The 25708-nt window shown below is 35.6% G+C and overlaps 1 protein-coding gene and 1 long non-coding RNA gene across 4 annotated transcripts in view; one reads left to right on the forward strand and one right to left on the reverse strand.

The window, feature by feature from the left end:
• The window catches only part of ATAD2B (ATPase family AAA domain containing 2B), a 158627-nt gene that overhangs the window by 82738 nt on the left and 50181 nt on the right, over window positions 1-25708 (reverse strand). For 2 of the 3 annotated variants that reach the window (XM_025454544.3, XM_025454543.3), the window contains exons 9-14: window positions 25346-25444; window positions 23154-23265; window positions 19232-19347; window positions 17483-17657; window positions 13907-13995; window positions 1702-1861 (exon numbers count right to left, since the gene is read on the reverse strand). In XM_025454544.3, the coding sequence (XP_025310329.1) occupies window positions 1702-1861; window positions 13907-13995; window positions 17483-17657; window positions 19232-19347; window positions 23154-23265; window positions 25346-25444 (751 nt within the window). The remainder of the gene's footprint in view (window positions 1-1701; window positions 1862-13906; window positions 13996-17482; window positions 17658-19231; window positions 19348-23153; window positions 23266-25345; window positions 25445-25708) is intronic. The other variant, XM_049095411.1, reaches the window with a different exon arrangement.
• The window catches only part of LOC125752736 (uncharacterized), a 38861-nt gene continuing 22149 nt past the window's right edge, over window positions 8997-25708 (forward strand). Inside the window, exon 1 of the long non-coding RNA XR_007402885.1 lies at window positions 8997-9129. This is a non-coding gene — a long non-coding RNA (uncharacterized LOC125752736). The remainder of the gene's footprint in view (window positions 9130-25708) is intronic.

Below are 25708 nucleotides of genomic sequence, written 5' to 3' on the forward strand. Positions count from 1 at the left end.
AGATGTCCCAAACAAGAGAGCTCATGCTTCCCCATACTGAAATAGACTGCTCTCACTTCAGTCTTGTCTCTTACAACTAAGCATACCTCTACACTTTTTTTTTAACTTTTTTTTTTTAATTTTTATTTATTTATGATAGTCACAGAGAGAGAGAGAGAGAGGCAGAGACATAGGCAGAGGGAGAAGCAGGCTCCATGCTCCGGGAGCCTGACGTGGGATTCGATCCCGTGTCTCCAGGATCGCGCCCTGGGCCAAAGGCAGGCACCAAACCGCTGCGCCACCCAGGGATCCCCACCTCTACACTTTAATACAGCCCTGGAAAGCTATACTTGGGTAATGAAAATGATGCTGTGTATACCATGTTTCTTATCCTGACAAAGTCAGGTAAATTCAGTACCAAATTAAAACCTCTATGTTAGACAGTCAATCCAAAACTGAGACAACACTAGTGGCTGTACAGATTGATTTCAGACTGAAGTATTAATAACTGCTCTACACAGCACCATTGTCTTCATTTCCTTATAGTTTTATACAGTCCTAATCACAGCCTTTCACATCTATGTATGTAACCACGCATTTTACGTGGAGATCTAAAATCAAATATATATGATAATTAAATGAGTATATATTATATATTCAAAAATAGTATCTTCTTTCTTTAGGTTATATTTGTATAGGTATACGTTTTAAGTGTTTTCATTAGGCTTATATTAAATAGTAAATTACATAAAAATATTGCCAAAGTATCTTCTCTACATATATCTCTCCCCTTTCAAACTTGATTTCTCAGTGAAGAGATTATGATTAAATTGGTCAAACCAAGAACAACAATAAAAATTTTAAGCAGGGGACACATGAGCCTGGGGTCCTGGAATTGAGTCCCACATCGGGCTCCCTGCAAGGAGGCTGCTTCTCCCTCTGCCTGTATCTCTCCTGAATAAATAAATAAATAATTCTTAAAAAAGATTTTGAGCAGAGTTAGGGGAAAAATGTATAAAATATTAAATAGTATTTTACACAATGATTATACATTGCCCTGTTTTAATTATACATTCTTAAAAATATACTATAATGAGTAACTGTTGCTGTTTTTAGTTAAATATGATGTTATGGTCATTTCTGTGAAAATTTGCACATTGGGTTCACATTCATAAACTCGTTAATACTCTAAAAACATTATTTTTATGGGAACACAGCTCCCTTGGCTAACTGGAGACATATAACCAGTCATTCAAGATAATTACTACAATCTGGAGAACTAAAGAAAGAATAAGTAAGCATTTTAGTAACCTAATCAAGGGTTTTCCTCTTCCTAAAAGTCATAAATGTTGTAACAATTGTTAATAGAAAAGGACTGAGGTATCCCTGGGTGGCGCAGCGGTTTAGCGCCTGTCTTTGGCCCAGGGCGCGATCCTGGAGACCCGGGATCGAATCCCACGTCGGGCTCCCGGTGCATGGAGCCTTCTTCTCCCTCTGCCTATGTCTCTGCCTCTCTCTCTCTCTGTGACTATCATAAATAAATAAAAATTAAAAAGAAATAGAAAAGGACTGAATTATTCAAGTTTTTGAGACTTACGAAGATATCCCATTAGTACAAAATTCTTAAAATGAAAATTCATAAAACACCACTCTCAAAGTTCACATATGCTTCATAACTGGATCACAAATAAATCTTAATACATTAAAAACAGAAACTTTTACCTTTTGATCAGGCAGGTTGAAAAGGAATTCTCTGTCAAAACGACCCGGTCTCCTAAGAGCAGGATCGATAGAATCAAGTCTGTTTGTAGCACCAATAACAACAATTTCACCCCTATTATCTAATCCATCCATAAGAGCAAGGAGGGTTGACACTATGGAGCTGTAACAAAAGTTTCAGACAAAATTTTAAATTAAAAAAAGGAAAGGAAAAAAATTATAAAAACTGCTGCTCATACTAAACTTTATTGGTCTTAAATGCTACTAAAATTATAGAACTAATAAATCTTAATGCAAAGTAATGAACAGAAATCATTTTTGAAAGTATTCAAATGATACATTAATAGATACTTAAAGCACAGAAACAAGAGATAAGGACTTCATCAAAATTAACAATTTTTCTGCTTCAAAGGGCACTATCAAGAAAAGTAAAAAGGCATCTAAAGAACAGGAGAAAATATTTGCAAATCATATATCTATCTAATAAGGGTCTAGGGTCTAGAATATACAAAGAACAATTACTACTCAACAATAAAAAAGAAATTAACTCAACTTAAAAATAGGCAAAAATTTTGAAAGACATTTCTCCAAAAAAGATATAAAAGAGGGCCCCAGCATCAGGGATATCCAAATCAAAACCAAATGAGTTACCACTTTAAACCCACTAGGATGATAATCAAAAAGACAGATAATAATAAGTGTTGTTGACAAGGCTGTAGAGAAATGGGAACATTCAAACACTGCTTGATGGGAATGTAAAATGGTGTACTTCTTTGGAAAATAGTCCGATAGTTCCTTCGATTATTAAACACTGAGTTACCATATGATCCAGCAATATCCATAAAGGACTTGTACACGTTCCTTCGATTATTAAACACAGAGTTGCCATATGATCCAGCAATGTCCATAAAAGATTTGTACACAATGTCCATAGTAGCTTTATTCATTCATTCATATTCTACTTCTACAAGAAGTAGAAGCAACTCAAATGTCCAACAACTGATGAATGGATAAATAAAATGTAGTATAACCATACAATGAAATATTATTTATCAAAAAATACAAATGAAGTACTGATAAATGCTATTAATGCAGATGAACCTTAAAAACATTGGGACTAACTGGAAAAAAAAGCCAGTCACAAAAGTCCTCATACTGTATGATTCCATTTATATGAAGCACCCAATAGGCAAATCTATACAAACACAATGTATATTAGGGGTTGCCTAGGGTTTGAGGGTAGGAAGGAGTTGAAGAGGAGGTTGGAGAGAGATGGATAAAGGTTTGAAGCTTTCTTGCTGGGGAGATGAAAATGTTCTATAATTTATTATGGTGATGGTTACACAACTCTGGAAATATACTGAAAGCCACTGAACATATAATTTAAATGACTGAACTGTATGATATATGAACAGTATCTCAATAAAGTTGTTTTTAAAATTATAGCACATGGCTGGCTCAGTCAGTAGAGTGTGTGACTCTTGATCTCCAGATCATGAGTCTGAGCCCTACAATGGGTGTAGAAATTACTTAAAATTAATTTTAAAAAAAATTTAGAAAAAAAATAAAATTAAAAAGTAAAAAAAAAATTTTTTTAGAGAAATATTAAAGTCTGTTTTTAAATGACAGCAATCTTGAGGAGGTTTATGTCTGGCAATTTATATGATGTTTAGAGTTCCTAAAGAATTACATTTGCATTATTGTTATACTTTTGGATGATTTCTTTAGAATAGCTACTATTTTAACTAAGTTCAATCAAAATCATTTTGTGCATATTTTAGCTTTTGAAACTATTACTTAAACATTTCTGAATAAAAATGTTGCATGTCTAATTATAACAAAAACTGTAGTTCTAGTAACAAAGGTCTTCCTACTGTTTTCCAACTGTTCTCACTTCTATCCTTTTATTCTTACTGCTAACATCTACCTAAAATAACTTCCCCAAAATGCTCAATAAGTTAAAGAAATCATTCTCACTCCCGAACAAACTGTTATATTTCTAAAAACTATAAACGGAACCAAAATGCTAGAGACACAGTGTACATGCATAGAGTGGATTTGTGCTTGCTCTTTTCTAATTAAATAAGTGAAATATAATTATCTAAGTGTCTCATTTCAGATATAATAGGTGCAAAGTAAGTATCCCTAAGTATTAATTTGTATTTAAACTCCAATTTCTCCTTAGGTATTTCAAGTGTTTGTTCAGATTTATCAGCATTTTTGGGGTAACTGGGTGGCTCAGTCAATAAAGCATCCAATTCTTGATTTCAGCTTAGGTTATAACTTCAGGGTCCTGAAATCGAGCCCTGCATCAAGCTCCAAGCTTAGTGGGGAGTCTGCTTGAGAGACGGTCTCCTTCTCCCATTGCCCTCCCCCACCCTCTCAAATAAATAAATAAATCTTAAAAATACATACATTTATCAGCATTTTTAAGTATTTTCTACAAGGGTTTTCAGAAAACAAAGCCTCAAACACAACCAGAAACAGAATTACCACCTAGCTGAGATTCTACCAAAAGCTGTCTTCTTCAGAAAGATCAAACACCAGCCCCTGGATCGAAATCCTTTAGTAACCCTTATTACACTCAAAGTCCAAACTACTTAATATTATATTATATTATTAATATAATTAATATTTAATACAATATTAATATTATATTTGAAGCCTGGTTGCCTGTCCTAGCCCTGTCTCTTACATTATCTTCTAAAAGCATCTGTATTACCTTCAACTAAAATAAAATAAAATCAACTGGAATTGTTTCATATGGTGTTAAGGATCCAGTCTTATTTTTCACCAGATACCCAATTCTGCCAGCATTATTTATTAAAAAGGTCATCCTTTGCTAACAGCACTGCATTGACTCTTTTATTACAAATCAAGCATCCATCCATATATATGTGTAGATTTTTATATTGCTCTGCACTCTGTTCCATTTGTCTGTTTAGTCTTCCATCAACATCAAATTATCTTAACCTTAAGAGGCCTTAATAACCAGTAGAGCAAGTACTCCCACCTTGTTTTTCCTAAGTCTCCACTGTTCTTTTTCTTTCTCCACTGTTCTCAATCCTTATTTCCATATAAATTCCAGAACTGTCTTATCAAATTCTACCCCAAAACAAGTTGTGATTTTGAATAGAATTATACTGAATCTATTGATAAATATGGAAGAACAAAAACTTATAAATATGAAGTCTTCCAAGCCCTGTACAGGATTATTTCTCTCCATTTATTTAATCCTCCTTTAATGTTTCTGAATTTTTATTCTTTTCTCCAAAGACGTACATGGAACTTAATTTATTCCTAGTTTTCTTATTTCCTAATGAGTTTATAAATAATAATTTTACATTTTTATGCAGAAAACTGGTACACAGAAAGGCAAAATTCTCTACAATGGTTGGTTTAACCTTGCTAGATACTCATTACTATATCTAAATCTACATACAGACTGCTTTGGAATTTCTACAGGCATAATTATATCATCTATAAATAATTTCTTTTTTATGAAAGTCAGAGAGAAAGAGAGAGAGATCGACAGAGACATAGGCAGAGGGAGAAGCAGGCTCCATGCACCGGGAGCCCGATGTGGGATTCGATCCCGGGTCTCCAGGATCGCACCCTGGGCCAAAGGCAGGTGCCAAACTGCTGCGCCACCCAGGGATCCCTCATCTATAAATAATAATGGTATTGTTTATTCCTCTCCATTATACACACCTTGTATTATTTTGTCTCGTCAGACTACAGTGACTGGGATCTATGTATGGTGTTGATCAGAAGTGTTCACAGCCATGCTTATAACTCCTTATATTAAAAGTTTTCATTTGTTAACATTATGTATATTTGTAATAGGTTCTTAGAGATATCTCATATTCCTCATTCTGAGATGTGTGACCTTATCAAAAACAAATATTTTTTTTTTCAAAAACAAATATTAAATTGCATCCATTTCTTCCACATCTAAGATGATTATATGATTTTTCATTAATATGATGGGATGAATTTTTTATTTTTCTAATATTAATCAAACCTTGTATATGTGAAATACGATCAATTTGGTCCATTAGCTTTTTTATATCCTGAAGTCACATGTTACTAGTTTGTTTAGTTTTATATCCACATTCACAAGTGAAATTGGATTCCAATTAACTTTCTCATACTGTTCTAAACAAGTTTAAGCCTTTTGAAGATAAACTTCACATACAATACACTGAACACAATGGGGTAAGTTTTGAAGTGTGTATACACATGTGAAACTACCATCACTAACAAAATAAGTAACGTATCCATCACACTCTTCCTCATATTCCTTTGTAATCCATCCCTACGGCTTCTCCTTGACCTCTTCCAATCCCCAGGCAACCGTGATCTATATAGTCTGTCACTACAGATTAGCCTTCATTTTCTAAAATCTCATACGTGGGCAGCCCGGGTGGCGCAGTGGTTTAGCGCAGCCTTCAGCCCAGGGCATGATTCTGGAGACTTGGGATTGAGTCCCACATCAGACTCCCTTCATGGAGCCTGCTTCTCCCTCTGCCTCTGTCTCTGTGTCTCTCTCTCTCCCTCTCTCTGTCTCTCATGAATAAATTTTAAAATCTTAAAAAAAATAAAATCTTATACGTATAGGATCATACAGTACTTTTTTTTTTTTCTGGATTCTTCCATTCAACATAATTATTTTAACGTTTACCACGCTGTTGCTTTACTAACAGTCTGTTCCTTTTTATGCCTAAGCAATATTCCATTATATGGATATGCCTCAATTTGTTTATTGATTCACATTCTGATGGCCATTTGGATTGTTCCCAATTTGGGACTACTAGGAAAAAATTATAAACATTCACATATAAGTCATTAAGATTTTCCTGTTATTTTTTTCCTGTTTCATAAGTTCTATATATTATCTTAAGTTCAGGCCTTTATTCTCTTAACCTTTAACATTTAAATAATCTGATATGTCACATTTTGCATGCCTAATACTGCTTCTCAGGGTCTTCTTTTTGTCATAACCAATCATGCCAGATGTTTGTTAATTTTGTTACTTTTTTTCAAAAAAGCAACTTTTTGATTTCTTGATATCTGTATGTCTTTCCTTGCAGTTCATATATTGTTTGCTATTTTTGGTTTATTAGTAACACAGAATTAGAATACTTAACAGGAAAAAAATTCTCTGCTTATCTTTTTGTTGTTTCGTGTATTTTGTGTATTACTAAGCTTTGGAAATTAGTTATGATTTAAGCCACGATATATGAACAAATTTTGTAAATCCTGTGAATGTCTGAAAAGTGTTCGTTCTAAATTTATCTTAGATATGTATACCCAGTAGATCATAAAATAGGGTTGTTCAAATAATCATAGTGCATTAATTTATTTTTTTGCTCATTTAGGTATTTTAATTACTGAGAGGCATATAATATCTCTCACAATGATTATCAATTTGACTGCAGTTCTGTCAATTTTTGTTTTATACAATTTGAAACACAGTTATTAGGGAATTAAAAATTCTAAATTGTTATATCTTCTAATAAATTGAAGCTTTTGTCATTATAATTTGACCCTCTCCATATGTATAAAAATGCTTTCTGCTTCACAGTCTATTTTGTCTTATATTAATACAGCTACAGCAGTATACCGTTAGTATTTAGTTGGCATATTGTCATGCATTTTATGAATGACTGTTATGGACATTTTATATAAATAAAATAGTATGGAGCACTTGGTGGCTCAGTCAGTTAAGCATCTGACCCTTAATTTCAGCTCAGATTATGATCTCAGGGCCATGAGATCAAGCCCCATGTCTGCCTGGGATTCTCTCTCTCCTTTTGCCCTTCCCCCAGTTCATACACCCATTTGCTCTAATAAATAAATAAATATCTTTAAATAAGTAAAATACTACATAACATGTAACCTTTTGTATATGAATTACTTTATTTAGCATTAAGTCTCTGAGCTTCATCCATGTTAAATGTACCTGCACAAGGTAGACCCATGTAGCATGTGCCATAATTTCATTTCTTTTTAGGGCTAAATCATATGGATATAACTCGTTCTGTTTATCCACTCAACAGTTGATGGACATATGGATTATTTCCATATTTTGGCTATTATGAATAAAACTGCTATAAATATTTGTGGCTAAGATTTTGCATGCCTTTTCCTACCATTTTACTTGGAATGTTTCTATATCCTTATACATAATGTGACTCTTATACACAAAGTGTTGTCATATTTGGTTTTTCCCCAGTATGACGATCTTTGTCAATTAAAAAGAACATCTAGGGGAGCATGGGTGGCTCAGCTGGTTAAGCCTCCAACTCTCGGTTTCAACTCAGGTCACAACCTCATTAGTCATGAGATTGAGCCCTGAGTCAGGCTCTCTACTCAGCAGAAAGTCTGCTTGAAGATTCTCTCCCTCTGCCTCTTCACCCACACACTCTTTCTTCCTCTCCAAAATAAATTTTAAAATCTTTAAATCTTAAAAAAAAAAAAAAAAAAAAAAAAAAAGAACATTTAGTCTGGGGCATCTGGGCAGTTCAGTTGGTTAAGCAGCCGACTCTTGATCTCATCTCAGGTCATGATCTCAGGATCCTGTGATCAAGCCCCACATTAGTCTCCATATCCAGTGGGGAGTCTGCTTAAGGATTCACTCACTCCTCCCTCTGCTCCTCACCCCCACCACCAATGCCACCCCACCCCCGGTCACATGTGCACATGTATACTTTCTCTCTTTAAAATAAATAATTTTGGGGATCCCTGGGTGGCGCAGCGGTTTGGCACCTGCCTTTGGCCCAGGGCGCGATCCTGGAGACCCGGGATCGAATCCCACATCGGGCTCCCGGTGCATGGAGCCTGCTTCTCCCTCTGCCTATGTCTCTGCCTCTCTCTCTCTGTGACTATCATAAATAAAAATAAAAAAATAAATAAATAAATAAATAAAATAAATAATTTTTTAAAAATTTAGTCTGTTTACATTCCATATCATTTTTTTATATATCTGGATTTAAATCTACAATTGTATTTGTGCTGCTTCTCCCACTAGTTCTATGATTCTCCTCCTCTTCTTGATTGCATTTGGATTTTTTTTTATTATTCCTCACCACTAACAACCAACATTTTAGAAATTACAGTATGTTTTAATTACTGTAGAGATCAAAACCTGCATATTTGGTATTCAAAGGCTCCCCCCAAGTTTGATGAAGACCCTGTCAGATAACCCGTTCCTCTGCTTCAGAAAATAACTATAAAACATGTATGTAATAATACGTATTGCCTATGTAATGCGTATGTAATAATACACATGCATATACTTAAAGGAGCTGATGAGTAAACAGAGATACACAGACTCTACTGGAAATTCATAGTCAACTAGAGGAAAGAACATAGAGAAATCAAGTTCCCCTCTCTCTGGCTTTTCTGCATGGGGCTAACTACAGTGAGGTAAGTAAAGAAGATTATGTTAAGGAAAATCCCTTAACTTTCCAGCCTGAGAGTTCAGAAAAGAGAAGGCTGATCTTTAACACTAAAGAATGTGGGGGGGGGGGGGGGGGTCCCACAAGGGCAAGAGTCAGTAAAGACATTCCCAAAAATCTAACTACCCCTAACCCCTAAATCTGAATGACCCCTAACAACAAAGGCACAGAACCAAGAAACCCGCAAAGAAAAAAGATTTGAAAGGAGACCAAAGCTGCCAGGCAAAAAACAGTCTGTAGTCCAAGCCTAAAACAGAAAATTATCTGTAAAACATAGGAAATACTACCCATAAAAGAAAAATAATAAAATCCAGAGCTTTCAGAAACTAACATTAATAATATTCAGGATGCAAAAAAAAAAAAATTAATAATAATAATAATATTCAGGATGCAATACAAATTTGCCCAACAAATGAAGAACCAAAACAACAGAACATGTCTTCAAAAGAAAAGAAAATCAAGCAGGCATAACAATGAGATGAAACTAGACGTTAAAGCTAACACAAGGGACGCCTGGGTGGCTCAGCAGTTGAGCGCTTCCCTTTGGCCCAGGGCATGATCCTGGAGTCCTGGGATCGAGTCCCACATCGGGCTCCCTGCATGGAGGCTGCTTCTCTCTGCCTGTGTCTCTGGCTCTCTCTCTCAGTCTTTCTCATGAATAAATAAAATCTTAAAAAAACTAAAAGATAAAAAATAAATTAAGCTAACACAAGAAGGTTTGATAGTTTGTTTTGATTTTAGAGAGAAAGAACAAGAGGGTGGGGGGTAGCAGAGGGAGAGAGAGTCCCAAGCCAACTCTGCACTGGGCACAGACCCAACACAGGGTTCAATCTAACGACCCTGAGTTCATGACCCAAGCCAAAATCAAGACTCAAATGCTGAACCAACTGTGCCACCCAGGTGCCCCTAACAAAGAGGATTTTAAAACTATTATTAATCTGGATGAAGTAAAACAAAACGTTTAAATGAAAATCACACTGGAAAAAATATAAATAATGAAAAAGAATCAAGGAGCACCTAGGTGGCTCAGTCAGTTAAGCATCTGACTGTTGATTTCAGCTAAGGTCATGATCTCATGAGTTGTGAGACTGAGCCCCACATCAGGCTCCCCACTCTGAGTGGAGTCTACTTAAGATTCTCTCTCTCCCCCTCTGCCTCTTCCCTCCCCTACACATACCCATGTGCACACATTTGCTCTCTCCCTAAAAAAGAAGAAAAAAAAAAGTCAAATGTAAGTTCCAAAACTGAAAAATATAGTTTCTGGGACAAAAAATGTGTTGGCTGACAAAAGAGCAAAATGGACATGACAAAGGAAAAAGTAAGTAAGGACTAAAATAAAAGATAAAATAAAATAAAAGGACTTAAATAAAAGATAAATAAAAAGTATTACCTCAGATGGAGAGAGAAAAAGATTAAAAAAAGACAAATTTGGCAATACATGATAAACACAAATCAGGATAAAGACAAAGCCCATACTGAAGCATATCATAGCTAAGCTGTTAAAAACCAAAGCTATAAGGGTGCCTGCTGGGTGGCTCAGTCAGTTAGGAAACCAACACCTGATCTCAGGGTCATGAGTTTGAGCCCCACACTGGGCTCCACCTGGCATGGAATCTACTTAAAAACAACAACAACACAAAAAAAGTTATAGAAGCAAATATTCAAAGCAGCAAGGGAAACCACATATTATAAAGTATGGTAACAATGATTCAATTAATGGCTTTCTACTTCCAGGCTGCAAAGTAGGGGACATGGAATCCTTGTGGGAATCAGCAGATACTGCATGGAAGACAGCTCAGATTCTAAGGACACCAAGAGGACATAGAGTTCACCAGAAAGAGTACCAGAGAAGAGAGGACTGCACAGAGAGAGAACTTAGGAAATACTCACAGGGCCCCTCAAAGCTTCAGCTAAACTCTACATGCATATGAGGAAATTAATCAGAGGTCAGGGGAAAAAAACACCCAGAAGGAATAGAAGTAACCGTATTTTATACCCACAAAGAACCAGGAATATTGCCAGTTCCCACAGATTTAAGCAGCTCAATTCAAGAATGACGGAAAAAAAAATGGAGAAAACTCTATCAAGGAATATCATTAAACAAATTGCACAAAACCAGCAATAAAGCAGAAAGTAAAAATTAAAAACAGTCAGAGGATAAAGATATATGACAATAGAAGTCCTTACTGAAACAAAATGACAGACCAACATATTTAAATATTGAAAGGAAAAAAAAGTATAAAACTCGAATACTATTCCTAGAGAAAATATAAGCAGTTTCTCAAAAAGTTAAGCATAAAAGTACTATACAGTGCAGTAAATCAACTCCTAAGTATCTACCCAAGAGAGATAAAAATATATATGCACACAAAGACATGAAAGTTCAAAGCAGCATTATTCATAATACCCCAACTGGAAACAATCTAAATACATGTCCAAGGACAACTGGTGGCTCAGTGGTTGAGCCTTAGGCTCAGCATGAGGGTCCCAGGATCAAGTCTCACATCGGGCTCCCCACAGAGCCTACTTCTCCCTCTGCCTATGTCTCTGCCTCCTCTTTGTGTCTCTCATGAATAAATAAATAAAATCTTTAAAAAAACAAAAAAGAGGGTGTCCAATAGGAAAACAACACCCAACTATACATTATTTTAAAAACACCCTAGAGGTGCCTGAATAGCAAAGTCAGTTAAGCAGTCAACTCTTGATTTCCATTTAGGTCATGATTTCAGGATCATGGGATCAAGTCCTGACTGGCTAGGCACTGTGTAAAGTCCACTCTGTGTAAAGTCCTCTCTCCCTCTGCCCCTCCTCCCACTCAAGTGCCTACCCACCCGCACACACTATCTCTTTCTAAAATAAATAAACCCTGGGGTGCCTGGATAGCTCAGTCAGTTAAGAACCTGTCTTACACCCAGGTCATGATCCCAGGGTCCTGAGATGGAACCCCACATTAGGCTCCTTGCTCAGTGAGGAAGGAGCCTGCTTCTCTCTCCCTCTGCCCCTCCTTCTGTTTGTGTTCCCTTGATCTCTCACTCTCTGAAATAAATATTTTTAAAAAACAAAATCTTTAAAGAATATCATTGACCAAATTCTAAGAGCTAAAACTATTAACATCTTAGAAGAAAACAGAATTGTTGACAAACTGGTTAAGGCAATTATTATCAAGACGCAAAAAATATATATACAAATAAATTTATATAATGGGCTTCACAAAGACTAAAATCTTGTGCTTTTCAATAATCATAGTTAAGGGGGCACCTGGGTGGTTCAGTCGGTTAAGCATCTACCTTTGGGTCAGGTCAAGATCCTGGAGTCTCAGTACTGAGCCCCACATCAGGCTCCCTGCTCAATGGGGAGCCTGCTTCTTCCTCTCCTGCTCTCCCTGCTCATGCGCACTCTCTCTCAAATAATTTTTTTAAAATAAATAATTTTTTTCTTAAATCATAGTTATGCAAACAAAAAAGAGGAGGACTAGTAGAAAAGTTTTCAAAACGTAGCTCCAATAAAAGGCTTGACTTGTGAATACATAAGTTGTATAATACAATAAGACATATGATCCAATCTCTTTTTTAAAAATCAGGGAGAAGGGACACCTGGGTGGCTCAGTGATTGAGCATGTGCCTTCAGCTCAGGGCATAATTTTGGAGTCCCGGGATCAGGTCCCGCATGGGGCTCCCTGAATGGAGCCTGCTTCTCCTCCCTATGCCTATGTCTCTGCCTATGTCTCTGCCTCTCTCTCTTTTGTGTCTCTTGTGAATAAATAAAATCTTTAAAATAAATAAATAAAATTTAAAAATAAAAAGCAGGGGGGAGATTTTAAGATATTTAACAACAGGAAGTATTTAAATGGGCAATAAGCACATACTAAGATATTCGTATTATTAGTCATCAGGAAAATGCAAATTAATCCACTACTACACACCCACTAGAATGGCTAGTTAACAAGAACAGCGATACCAAACATTGGCAAAGATGAAGAGAACCCAAATTCTCATACATTACAGGTAAAAACATAAAAAAAAAATAAAAATAAAATATTACAATCACTCAGAAAACAGTATCAATTTAAACATACATTTACCAAAGGATCTAGCCATTCCTCTCATAGTTATCTACGTAACAGAAATGAAAACATATGTCCACACAAAAATGTGTATGTAATTATTCATAGTAGCATTGTCATAATAGCCAAAAACAGAGGTGAGCTAAATCTCCATCAGACAGATTAACAAATAAATAAATTGTGGTATATACATACACGCTCCCTCCCTCATTCTCTCTTTGTCCCTCCCTCCCATCCCAAGGACTAGTAGTGAGAAATGAAAAAGAACAAAATATTCATACATAACACAGATAAATTTTAGAAACATGCTAAATCAGGATTAGGCAACTTTCTGTAAAAGGACTGAAAGTAAATTTAAACTTTCAAGAAGCCATACAATCTTTCTCTCACAATGACTCATTCAACTCTGCTCTTGTAGCACAGAAGTAGCCATTTTTCATGAGAATATATTGGAACATATAGGATATGTTCCAATAAAACTTTACAGAAAAAGCCAAGACAGGCAAAAAGACTACATCTGGCCAACAGGTAGTAGTTTGCTGACTCCTGAGCTAAGTGCAAAGAGTCTTCCTCAAGGACACAGTTCATTTTATAAGCCTCCTAGCACTTATCCAAAGGCTAAGGCTAACTACTATGTCATCGAGAGAAAAGAACTCAATATAATCAGATTAAGGAAAATCACCTGTGGATCTGATCTTGTCTGCTGGAGCGAACTGGAGCTAATCCATCAATTTCATCAAAAAATATTATAGAAGGTCTCATTAAATATGCCTAGTATAAAAAGAAAATAAATTTATATTAGTTTTCATCTTTTACATTTCATTATCATATTTTCTTAACAGGTAATATAAGCAAATGGTACAACATGCAGCAGATAAGAAAGATACAACAAAAATGAAATCTCCAGGCAGCCTGGGTGGCTCAGCGGTTTAGCACTGCCTTCTACCCAGGGCATGATCCTGGAGACCTAGGATCGAGTCCCACGTCCGGCTCCCTGCATGGAGCCTGCTTCTCCCTCTGCCTATGTCTCTGCCTCTTTCTGTGTCTCTCACAAATAAATAAAATCTTAAAAAAAAAAAGAAATCTCCTTACCCATCCACTCTCCAACCACAATATGTCTCCCAGTAGACAACTACTGTTGTGTTTATTCTTCCATATGTATACAAAAAAATGTACTTTTAAACATACTATTTTATTTGATGCATTTTAAACATGGTATACATACTGCTCTTACCAACACAGTCTATTTATGTAACAATGTATTTTAATTAGCTTCCAAATAAGTACGTGAAGATCTGCTTTGTTTTTTTTTTGATAGCTACAAAATGCCCTCATGTATGGATATGCCATGATTTAAACTACTCTCCAATTTGTGGACATTCAGGCTATTTTCAATCTTCTCCTATTATCAACAATGCTTGATGGGATGCCTGGGTGGCTCAGCGGTTGGGCATCTGCTTTTGGCTCAGACCATGATCCCAGATTCCCAAGATCAAGTCCCGTATCATGCTCCTTGCATGGAGCCTGCTTTTCCCTCTCCCTGTGTCTCTGCCTCTCTTTCTCTCTCTCATGAATAAATAAAATGAAATCTTAAAAAAAAAAAAAAACAATGCTTGAGTATTTGTGTACATTTAACATTTCATATAAACATATCAATGTAATAAATTCTAAAAGTTGTTAAAAAGGGAAATGTCATTTCTAATTCAGATATTTTCAAATTGCCTTCCACTGATCTAATAATTTATCCTCTCACCAGCAATATTTAAGAAACCTCAGCAATAAAGTATTATCAAACTTCTCAGTCTTGGGCAGCCCAGGTGGCTCGGCAGTTTAGTGCCACCTTCAGCCCAGGGCGTGATCCTGGAGTCCCAGGATCGAGTCCCACATTGGGCTCCCTGCATGGAGTCTGCTCCTCCCCCTGCCTATGTCTCTGCCTCTCTCTCTCTCTCTCTCTCTCTCTCTCTCATGAATAAATAAAATCTTTAAAAAAAAAAAAAAAAACTCAGTCTTGACTAATCATTTAAGACAAAAATCTTTTTTCATTTTAATTTTTATTTCTATTATCAATAAAAATGAGCACTTTTCAGATCTTTAAGTTTCATTTATACTGCTTTTTTAATAAAAGTTGCGTTCATATCCTTTGCCAAATCTTCTTTTGGATCACTGGTCTTTGGCTTAGTGATTTCAAGGAACTATTTATTTTAAAAATTAAAACTCTATCCGTGAAAGAAAATGCAAATATTTTTCTGCAAAGGGTCTCATTTATCTTTTGCATTTGCTTATGATATTTTGTTGCAATGCAGAATCTAGTAAGTAATCTTATGCAGAGGATCTTTTCTTCCATAGCTAGACTCTCTATTCTGAAATTAAAAACAAAAACTCTCAAGAGTTTTCTCCACTACGTTCACAATTGTCATTTTTCACTTAAATCTTAAATCTAGCAAGAACTTAATTTGATTTAAGATAAGAAAATTAGATTACAAATGTAAGTCTATTCATGTTTCAGAATTACTTATAGCAAACTCTTAGTTCATAGGAAGGTCAACTTACTAAAAACCAGATATGAATTTGCCATTTCTCCCTTATTGACATGCTATGCATTAAACATCCAGTGTTTGGGGGTACCTGAGTGGCTCTGTCCATTAAGTGTATGCCTTCGGCTCAGGTCATGACCCCACAGTCCCGGGATCAACTCCTGCGTCCAGCTCCCTGCTCAGCTCAGCAGGGAGTCTGCTTCTCCCTCTCCTACTGCTCCTCTCCCTACTTGTGTGCTCTCTCTCTCTCTCTCTCTAATGAATAAGTAAAAATCTTGGAAATAAAATCTTTTAAAAAATAATAAAAAATTAAAAGGGCATTAATTTATGCTATAGTTGCAAATGAAACCAAGAGACATTCCTATTCCAAGAATGAAGGGGCTAAAAGCATATAACTCTTGTCAAAAGTTTATTAAACTTAAGTCACTGGACAATATATCAGCACTCCCAAACTAATTCTTCCTTCACCTACCAATATTGTTCTCCATTTGTATTTTTCAATTATTACTAAATTTTCTTAAAGCAAGCTGCCTATGTTTCACTTCCCAATTGACACTGAATACCTTGAAGGCAAAAAACTTACCCTATTCCTCTTTCTATTCCCATTATCTAGAACATGGTAGTTTCTCATACTAACTAAAAATAATATTTAAAGTGCTATGATACACTTTGATACACATGAACTCAAATAATGGCTACTCAAAGATTGCTTGTTAAAGGTAGTTTTTAAAAATTTCATGTGATTTTCTTAGATGTTATGAAATAGAAATTTCATTGCCAAATGTAAATGAATTCCTTCACTAGCTCAAAGAGTCAATTTATATCAGGACTAAGTCTTATGAAATAATATTTTTCAAGTTATTGTAATTTTTTTTTTTTTTTTTTTTTTTTTGTAATTTAAAAAAAAGAAGATTGCCTACATGATAATCAGTCACCTAACCCTGCCTTTTAAAAGCATTCATTACTGGGACGCCTGGGTGGCTCAGTCAGTTGACTCAACATCTGACTCTCGGTTTCAGTCAGGTCATGACCTCAGCGTTGTCAGATTGAGCCCTGAGTCAGGTTCTGTGCTCAACATAGCTAGAGATTCTTTCCCTCTGCATCGCTCCAATATACACATTCTCTTTCTCAAATAAACACAACCTTAAAAAAATAAATAAATAGGGGTGCCTATTATTTAGGCTCAGTGGTTGAGCATCAGTCTTTGGCTCAGTTAGTGATCCTGGAGTCCTGGGATCAGGTCCTGCATCGGGCTCCCCAGGGGGAGCCTGCTTCTCCCTCCACCTATGTCTTTGTCTCCTTCTCTCTCATGAATAAATAAAATCTTTTTAAAATAAATAAATAAATAACAGCATTCATTACTGCATTTTTACAGCACATAAAATAATACACTGCTCTGTGAGATTTCTTGCAGACATTTAACTTTTTATGCTTGTTCTATTTCCTAAATTAGATTATAACCCAATGATATGTATGTTATACCCTGGGTTCTCAAAAGCACCTAACATATGCCTACTAACCACCTTAATAAATGTTGTATGAATCATCATAAATTAGTACTAAACTGCTAATAAATACATCTAAAGCATACAATTTTAATTATTGATTCTAAATCAAACATACTGATTAGAAGGAAATAGACCTCCTTGTGAACAGTTTATATTTAGACTAAATGTATTAAATATTCTAAAGAAGATATTCTCTTATAAGCTGATTGCACTTACCTGATCAAAAAGAAGCCTAAGTTGCCTTTCAGATTCACCAACCCACTTGCTCAGACAGTCTGCTCCTTTTCGCATAAAAAATGCCACCTTTTTGTCTCCTTGACTGCACTCATTAGCTAATGCTCTGGCGACCAAGGTTTTACCTGTGCCAGGAGGGCCATAAAACAAACAGCCCCTAAAAAACAAGAGAATCAACAGAAGTAAGGTAATGCTATCACCACCAATAGCAACCAATATACAAGGATGCATCACCCATATAATTTTGTATTAATATATATATATTATTAATATATAATTATTAGACACTGAGAAAGGTTTTTGTAGTATAGAGACAAGAGGTTCACTTTGCTGAGTTATTCAAGGACGTTCTCAACAACCAAACTTTGGTAGGCAAATCAGAGAAAAGAGTAATTTGGCAAGATATATCAAAATTGTAAATGACCCAAAAATATTTTAACAGATTTTATTTATTTATTCATTCATTCATTCATTCATTCATTCATGAGACAAACAGAAACATAGGCACAGACATACACAGAGGGAGAAGCAGGGAGCCTGATGCAGGACTCTATCCCAGGACCCCAGGATCACACCCTCAGCCAAAGGCAGATGCCCAATCACTGAGCCACCAGACGTCCCAATAAATAAAATCTTTTTAAAAGCATCAATTCTAATTATGAAAAAGTGAAAAAATCTAAGTGCTATCTATTAATAATGCACAGATAGGGGTGCCTGCCTGTCTCAGTCAGTGGAGCATGTGACTCTTGATCTCAGGGTTGTGAGTTCAAGCCCCATACTGGGTATGGAAATTACTTAAAAATAAAGTCTTATGCAAAAAAAAAAAAAAAAAAAAAGGCTCAAAAAAAAATAAAGGACAAATAAATATACTGTTACATCTATAAATCAAATAGTACTAAAATGTCAAAATGAACAATACACACATTATTGATATAGAAAGGTTCTAGAGTATACTGTAGAGTAAAAAAAAAAGGGTATATATAAAGGTATTGATAATTTCACCTATATGAAATGTTTCTATGTGCCTAATATAGGCAAAATATAAACTTGATACACATATGTACATATACAAATATATCCCCTGCTCAGCAAGTCTGCTTCTCCCTCTCTGCCCTTCCCCTTCACTCATGTGCTCTCTGCTCTAATAAGTAAAATGTCCAAAAATTTTTAAAAATTAAATGTTAAAAAAAGGAATATCTAGTAGTTTAAACCTAACAGTCTATATGTACATCTTCAGAGTATTTCATTCTGCCTAATTTCCCTTAATTTCTACCCTTTTCTCAGTCTATCTCATAATCAAAACACAATTAATCTGATCATAAAAATAAATATCAAGCTTACCATTTCAAAACTACCCCATCACCAAGTCAAAGATAACACTTAATTGAAATTGTGTTTCCAAACACTAAACAACATACAGCACCAAACTCAATGCTATCAGGAAACCAAATTATGGAAATTCCATTTGGGCATTTGAGCAATCCACTTGTATATTCAAGGCCTGCATAAAGATTTATGTCTTGTGCGTGACTCTTAAAAGCTTAAATGTAAACTTCAAGAACACACTTAGTACCAAAGCCTCTGAACACTAAATAATAAAATTTCATTCCTAATTCTCATTGCTAGAATACAACAAATACATATGATATGCTTATACTTATAATCATTTACTAACTGAAATTTGATATATTAACAGTAGTAACAATAAACATCATTTAGAACATTACTCACCTTGGAGGCTGAATCTTAAATTTTTCAAAAATTTCTGGATATAGAAGTGGGAACACTACCATTTCCTTTAGTGCATGAATATGATGGCTCAATCCACCTATGCTATCAAACCGCACCTGGGAAGAAGGGAAAGTTTAATATAAAATAATTTTAACTGCTTATAGAAATTTTTTAATTTATGATAGTCTTATGACTCAGAAAAATATGCCTTCAGCAGGAAATGTTGAACATAAAGCTCAAAGAATTACACTTTTGAAATGTAGAAAAATGAACTCAGCAGTAAAATTCAAGATTACATTTCAGTTCAGCTAAATAAAGCTACCATTCTTTAATCTCCTAGTAAGTAAGGACAAGATTAATGCCCAATCTAATACTTTTTAATGGGTATCCACAGGAGATGATAAATTGTACTTACACTCTAATAATTAAAATGCCTTTCAAAATACCATCCATCACATGCACTCTCAGCAAGGGCAATACTGTCCCCAAGGGGGGAAAAGCTGATTTAGAAATTGGGTAAAAAACATCTATAATGGTTTGTGACCCTCCAAAGCTCAACTTTACATAACCAAGTCTTATTCTTTATTTCTTGGAAAGATGTATTTACTTGGGGGGGGGGGGGGTGTCAAGTGAGGAGAGGGGGAAAGAGAGAGTCTCAACCAGATTCTTTGCCTGAACACAGAGCCTGAAGTGGGGCTCGATCTCACAACCCATGAGATCATGACCTGAACAGAAATAACAAGTCAGACACTTAACCAACTGAGCCACCCAGGTGCCCCATACCTAAAAGACTTTAGAAAGTAAAAATTGTATAGAAAACAGTACTTGATGGGACACCTCGGTGGCTCAGTGGTTGAGCGTCTGCCTTTGGCTCAGGGTGTGATCCCGGAGTCCCAGGATCAAGGCCTGCTTCAGGTTCTCTGCATGGAGCCTGCTTCTCCTCCCCGTTCCTGTGTCTCTGCTTCTTTCTGTGTGTCTCTCATGAATAAATAAATAAAATCTTTAATAATAAAAAAAAAAAGAAAATACTTGAAGGAAATATTGCCAAAATGTTAACAATGACTGCCTCTGACTGCTGGATTGTGGTAGATTTCTTCCCCTTTAGCTTCATTCTGTTACAGTACTTGAAAATGTTTCATAATGAAATATTACCATACAGAAAAAACTTAAGTCATCTAGAAAAATAAATGCAGAATTTAAATAACAGAAACATTCTAAGAGAAACTATATTTTCTCATATATGATATCAAATTTTAAAGAAATACTACTAAAAAAAAAAAAGAAAAAAGAAATACTACTCTAATGAATGGGAGAGAGTTCTAAAATTAAATACATTCAAGAGAGGGAGGTGCTGGTAAACTAAATAAGCAAAGATCACTAAGTAAGGTCCTCGAAGGGGCACCCGGGTGGCTCAGTTAGGTAAGCTGCCAATTCTTGATTTCAGCTCAATTCATGATCTCAGGGTCATGGGATTGAGTTCCCTGTCAGGCTCCACACTCAGGGGGGAGTCTGCTTGAAATTCTCTCTCCTTCTGCCCCTCCCCCCACTCACGCTCGCTCACTCCCTCTAAAATCTTAAAAAAAAAAAAAAAGGTCCTCTAAGAATGTGCACTAGTAGATAAGAGATTGTGAATTCAATATTCTAAATAAGGTCCTCATTAAAATAAGTTTTCTCCCATGACTTCATATTGGAAATAGCTAACACTTCATTTTCAAGTATTACACAGCTACATTTATTTTTTTTTAATTTTTATTTATTATTTATGATAGTCACACACAGAGAGAGAGAGAGAGAGAGAGAGAGAGAGGCAGAGACACAGGCAGAGGGAGAAGCAGGCTCCATGCACCGGGAGCCCGACATGGGATTCGATCCCGGGTCTCCAGGATCGCGCCCTGGGCCAAAGGCAGGTGCCAAACCGCTCCGCCATCCAGGGATCCCTACACAGCTACATTTAATAATTTAACTGATTCTCATGAGAAACTTGCTAAGTTGTTAAAAAAAAAAAAAAAAAAAAAAAAAAAGCTTATGGGAACAAAGAAAAAAAAATCAAATATAATCTTGGTTATGTAGTAACTATTCCAAAATATTTCCCCCCAAAAGATTATAACAGTAAGATCTATCACAGTAAGAATCTACTGTATCTTCTAAATCTTGTCTCTCTTTTCTACTACATACTTTCCGTAGGTACTATAACTCAATCCCCATAGTGATCTCAACTATCTTTATACTGGGGACTCATATGTGAATTTCTAGCTATTTCTCCTTACTTCCAAACCTAAATAACTAATTTCCTACAAGTTACTTCCATTTGTGATGTGACACTGACACCTAAACACGTCTACAACTAACTAAATCATCTTGATCCCTCAAAACATATTCCTCCTATAATGTTCCCTACCTCAGAGAGTGGATCCCATCCAGTCACTTACGCCAGAAACCTGTTTCTCTCCCTCATTCCCCAAAAGCAATAAATTCACTCAATTCCATCAAACCTGAATTCTCATCTGAATTCTGTCAAATCCATCTACTACTTCTTTCCATCATTACCCTGTCATGATCATTACTCCAGATTACTATATTACAACGATGTCTAAACCAGTTTCCCCCTCAAAAATAATAAATAAATATATAAATAAATAAACAAGTTTCCCTAATGCTAGTCTTGCTTCCCTCAAATTCATTAACTACACCATAGACAGAGTGCTCCATCTAAAATGTAAAGCTGGGATCCCTGGGTGGCGCAGCGATTTGGCGCCTGCCCTTGGCCCGGGGCGCGATCCCGGAGATCCGGGATCGAATCCCACGTCGGGTTCCCGGTGCATGGAGCCTGCTTCTCCCTCTGCTTATGTCTCTGCCTCTCTCTCTCTCTCTCTCTCTCTGTGACTATCATAAATAAATAAAAATTTAAAAAAAAAAAAAAAAAAAAAAGGGATCCCTGGGTGGCGCAGCGGTTTGGCGCCTGCCTTTGGCCCAGGGCGCGATCCTGGAGACCCGGGATCGAATCCCACATCGGGCTCCCGGTGCATGGAGCCTGCTTCTCTCTCTGCCCCTCTCTCTCTCTCTCTCTCTCTGTGACTATCATAAATAAATAAAAATTAAAAATATATTTAAAAAATAAAAAAAATAAAAAAAATAAAATAAAATGTAAAGCTGGGATCCCTGGGTGGCGCAGCGGTTTAGCACCTGCCTTTGGCCCAGGGCGCGCGATCCTGGAGACCCGGGATCGAGTCCCACATCGGGCTCCCGGTGCATGAAGCCTGCTTCTCCCTCTGCCTATGTCTCTCCCTCTCTCTCTCTCTCTCTCTGTGTGACTATCATAAATAAATAAAAATGTAAGTAAGTAAGTAAATAAATAAATAAAAATTTAAAAAATTAAATGTAAAGCTGATCATGAAATCTAAGCAGCTTCAGGATCCCTGGGTGGCACAGCGGTTTGGCGCCTGCCTTTGGCCCAGGGCGCGATCCTGGAGACCCCGGATCGAATCCCACGTTGAGCTCCCGGTGCATGGAGCCTGCTTCTCCCTCTGCCTGTGTCTCTGCCTCTCTCTCGCTCTCTCTCTCTCTTTCTCTCTCTCTCTCTGTGACTATCATAAATAAATAAAAATTTTAAAAAATTTTTTTAAAAAAAAAGAAATCTAAGCAGCTTCAATAATACCACACTACACACCACAGTTTGTGGGGCCTTGCCATATTTGTCAGCCTCATTTCCTACCCATTTTTTATTATATATACCAGTGACACTGAAATGGAGGGAAAAAAAAATGTTGAGTAAGTATCACATGAGTGCCAGGTTCCAATATACATCAGAATACTAATAACGGTGATATCTGAGTTTTTATTTTTATTGTGTGTTGCTTTAGAAGGAATAATCTTTATTTAAAAAGAAAAAGCTAATTTTAAAAAAAACATTTACAAAACTTACTGATTTATCAATGTTCATTGGATCAACATCAGCCAAGCTTGCACCCACTTTGACACGTTCTCGAAGAATACCACTAGCTAAATCTTCTGCTCTGAAGTTCATAGGCAAACATCTGAAATTTATAAAAATGCAAGTAGAGAACATTAAGTTTCACATTTTTAACGTCAAAATAAGTGTAAATCTTTGATACATTTTCATCTTTCTCCATTTTCTCAAGACCCAGAAAATAATAAAAGATTTCATATTTTTAGGGATCCCTGGGTGGCGCAGCGGTTTGGCGCCTGTCTTTGGCCCAGGGCGCGATCCTGGAGACCCGGGATCGAATCCCACATCGGGCTCCCGGTGCATGGAGCCTGCTTCTCCCTCTGCCTGTGCCTCTGCCTCTCTCTCTCTGTGACTATCATAAATAAAAAAAAAAAAAAAAAAAGATTTCATATTTTTAAAGTACTTTTTCTTAGTTCCTTTCAACAGGGCAAAAATAAATTTATTCACTAGACAAAGCAAACAACATCACTAATCTCTATTCCTATATCCAAAGAATCCAACCTATTTCAAGTTAGAAAACAATATATGATATTGGATACTATAAAATATAAAATAAAAATAGATCTACATATATTATATACAGCACTAAATAAACTCAAGCTTTATTACACTATTTTTATTTGTCCTCAGGTATTATGTGGCTAGGTCTACTTGGTTAAAGAAATTTCTTTCGCTTTAATTCAAAGGAAACCAATTCCAGATCACATTTTGAAAATTAACCTTTACCTTTTGTGTAACTAACTTAAAATAGATCATTAGCCACCTAAATTCTTACACTGTATTATTTAATTTTATCACCCATAAGAAAATATATCTACTCCCTCTTTAAACCTTAAACACCAAAAGATGACATAAATAGCCTCAAAAAACTATACTTTCTATAATGAATCTACTTTTCACTCACATTTCTGAATCCTAACATACCTTAAAAATATACTTCCAAAGCAAGTATCAGAGAAGCTTAAATAGGCCTTAAATTCTTTTATTTAAACTTAGATTTTTTTCTTTTACATTTTCTTTCCATCATTCACATGAAGAATTCTTTTCAACATAAAATCTACACCAATCCAAACTTGTTTCCAAAACCAACTAACTGAAAATTTGATATTTCTACAATAGATATATATAATGCCAAATTATAGAAATACTTTGCTAACTATAAATTTTCTAAATTTATCTCTAGTAGTATAAATATAAGGTAGAAAACTAACTCAAATTTTAAAGAATAAATTATAATTTGACATTCTAATTACTTAATAGACAAAATACTGGTTCTTTCACCCAGTGAAAACTCCTGAGGTTTTAGTGAGTCATATAGTAATCAGTCATTTACCCTATGTAAGCAAAGACCACCAGATGGTACTCAATGAACCAAAATAAAACAAACTTTCCAATAAAATCCAAGGGCTCTTGAGATGATTCTATTAGAAACCATATCTTGCTATGAGTGCTGGAACCACTGTTAAGTATCTAAAATCAGCCTCATTAAATGGATTTGATAGAGGAGAAGTACCAACAAAATACTACCATAGCAGTTGGCCTCTGCCTCTTGGCTCTTTCTTAAGTTCCTGAACATTCACTGAGTAGTTACACAGTAAGTAATCTATGAGAGTTTTCCAGTGTTAGATTTCACATTTTTAACATCAAAATAAGTATAAATCTTTGATACATTTTCATCTTTCATCATCATCTTTCTCCATTTTCTCAAGACCCAGAAAATAATAAAAGATTTCATATTTTAAAGTACTTTTTCTTAGTTCCTTTCAACAGGGCAAAAATAAATTTATTCACTAGACAAAGCAAACATCACTAATCTATTCATTTATCCAAAGAATCCAAACTATTTCAAGTTAGAAAACAATATATCTGATATTGGATGCTATAAAATATAAAATAAAATTAGATCTACATATATTATATACAGCACTAAATAAACTCAAGCTTTATTACAATATTTTTATTTGTCCTCAGGACAAAATAGGCTACTCTAAGAATTACTAAGTAAAACCCAAGTCAGTGGATTACTCTAGTCTCAAATATGCATTGAATATTGGTGTTAGCAAAATGCTGGTACAGATAAGAATCCCATTCAAAAAATAACTATTCTTCCTTTTTTCTACCATGGATATAACAAAAAATTTATTAACCTATTTCTTGCTCTTGCCATGCTCTTTGATTTCCTTCTTTCAAAGCGTTCTTCATCAGAAGAAGTTGTGTCACTACTATGAATGGCATGCTTCTTTCTCCTATTTAAAGAGAATAAAATGCTTAAAATCATTACAGCAGCAAATGGTTTTAAAAACGCATTATTGTTGGGGTGCCTGGCTAGTTCAGTCTAAAGAGCATGCAACTCTTGGTCTCAGGGTCAGAAGTTTGAGGCCCCATATAGGGTGTAGAGATTACTTAAATAAAACTTAAAAAAAAAAAAAAAATGGAGCGCCTGGGTAGCTCAGTTGGTTGGGCAGCCTACTCTTGGTTTCAGCCAAGGTCCTGATCTCAAGCCGTGGGAT

Source organism: Canis lupus, chromosome 17, assembly GCF_003254725.2.
Source record: "Canis lupus dingo isolate Sandy chromosome 17, ASM325472v2, whole genome shotgun sequence".
Lineage (NCBI taxonomy): Eukaryota > Metazoa > Chordata > Mammalia > Carnivora > Canidae > Canis > Canis lupus.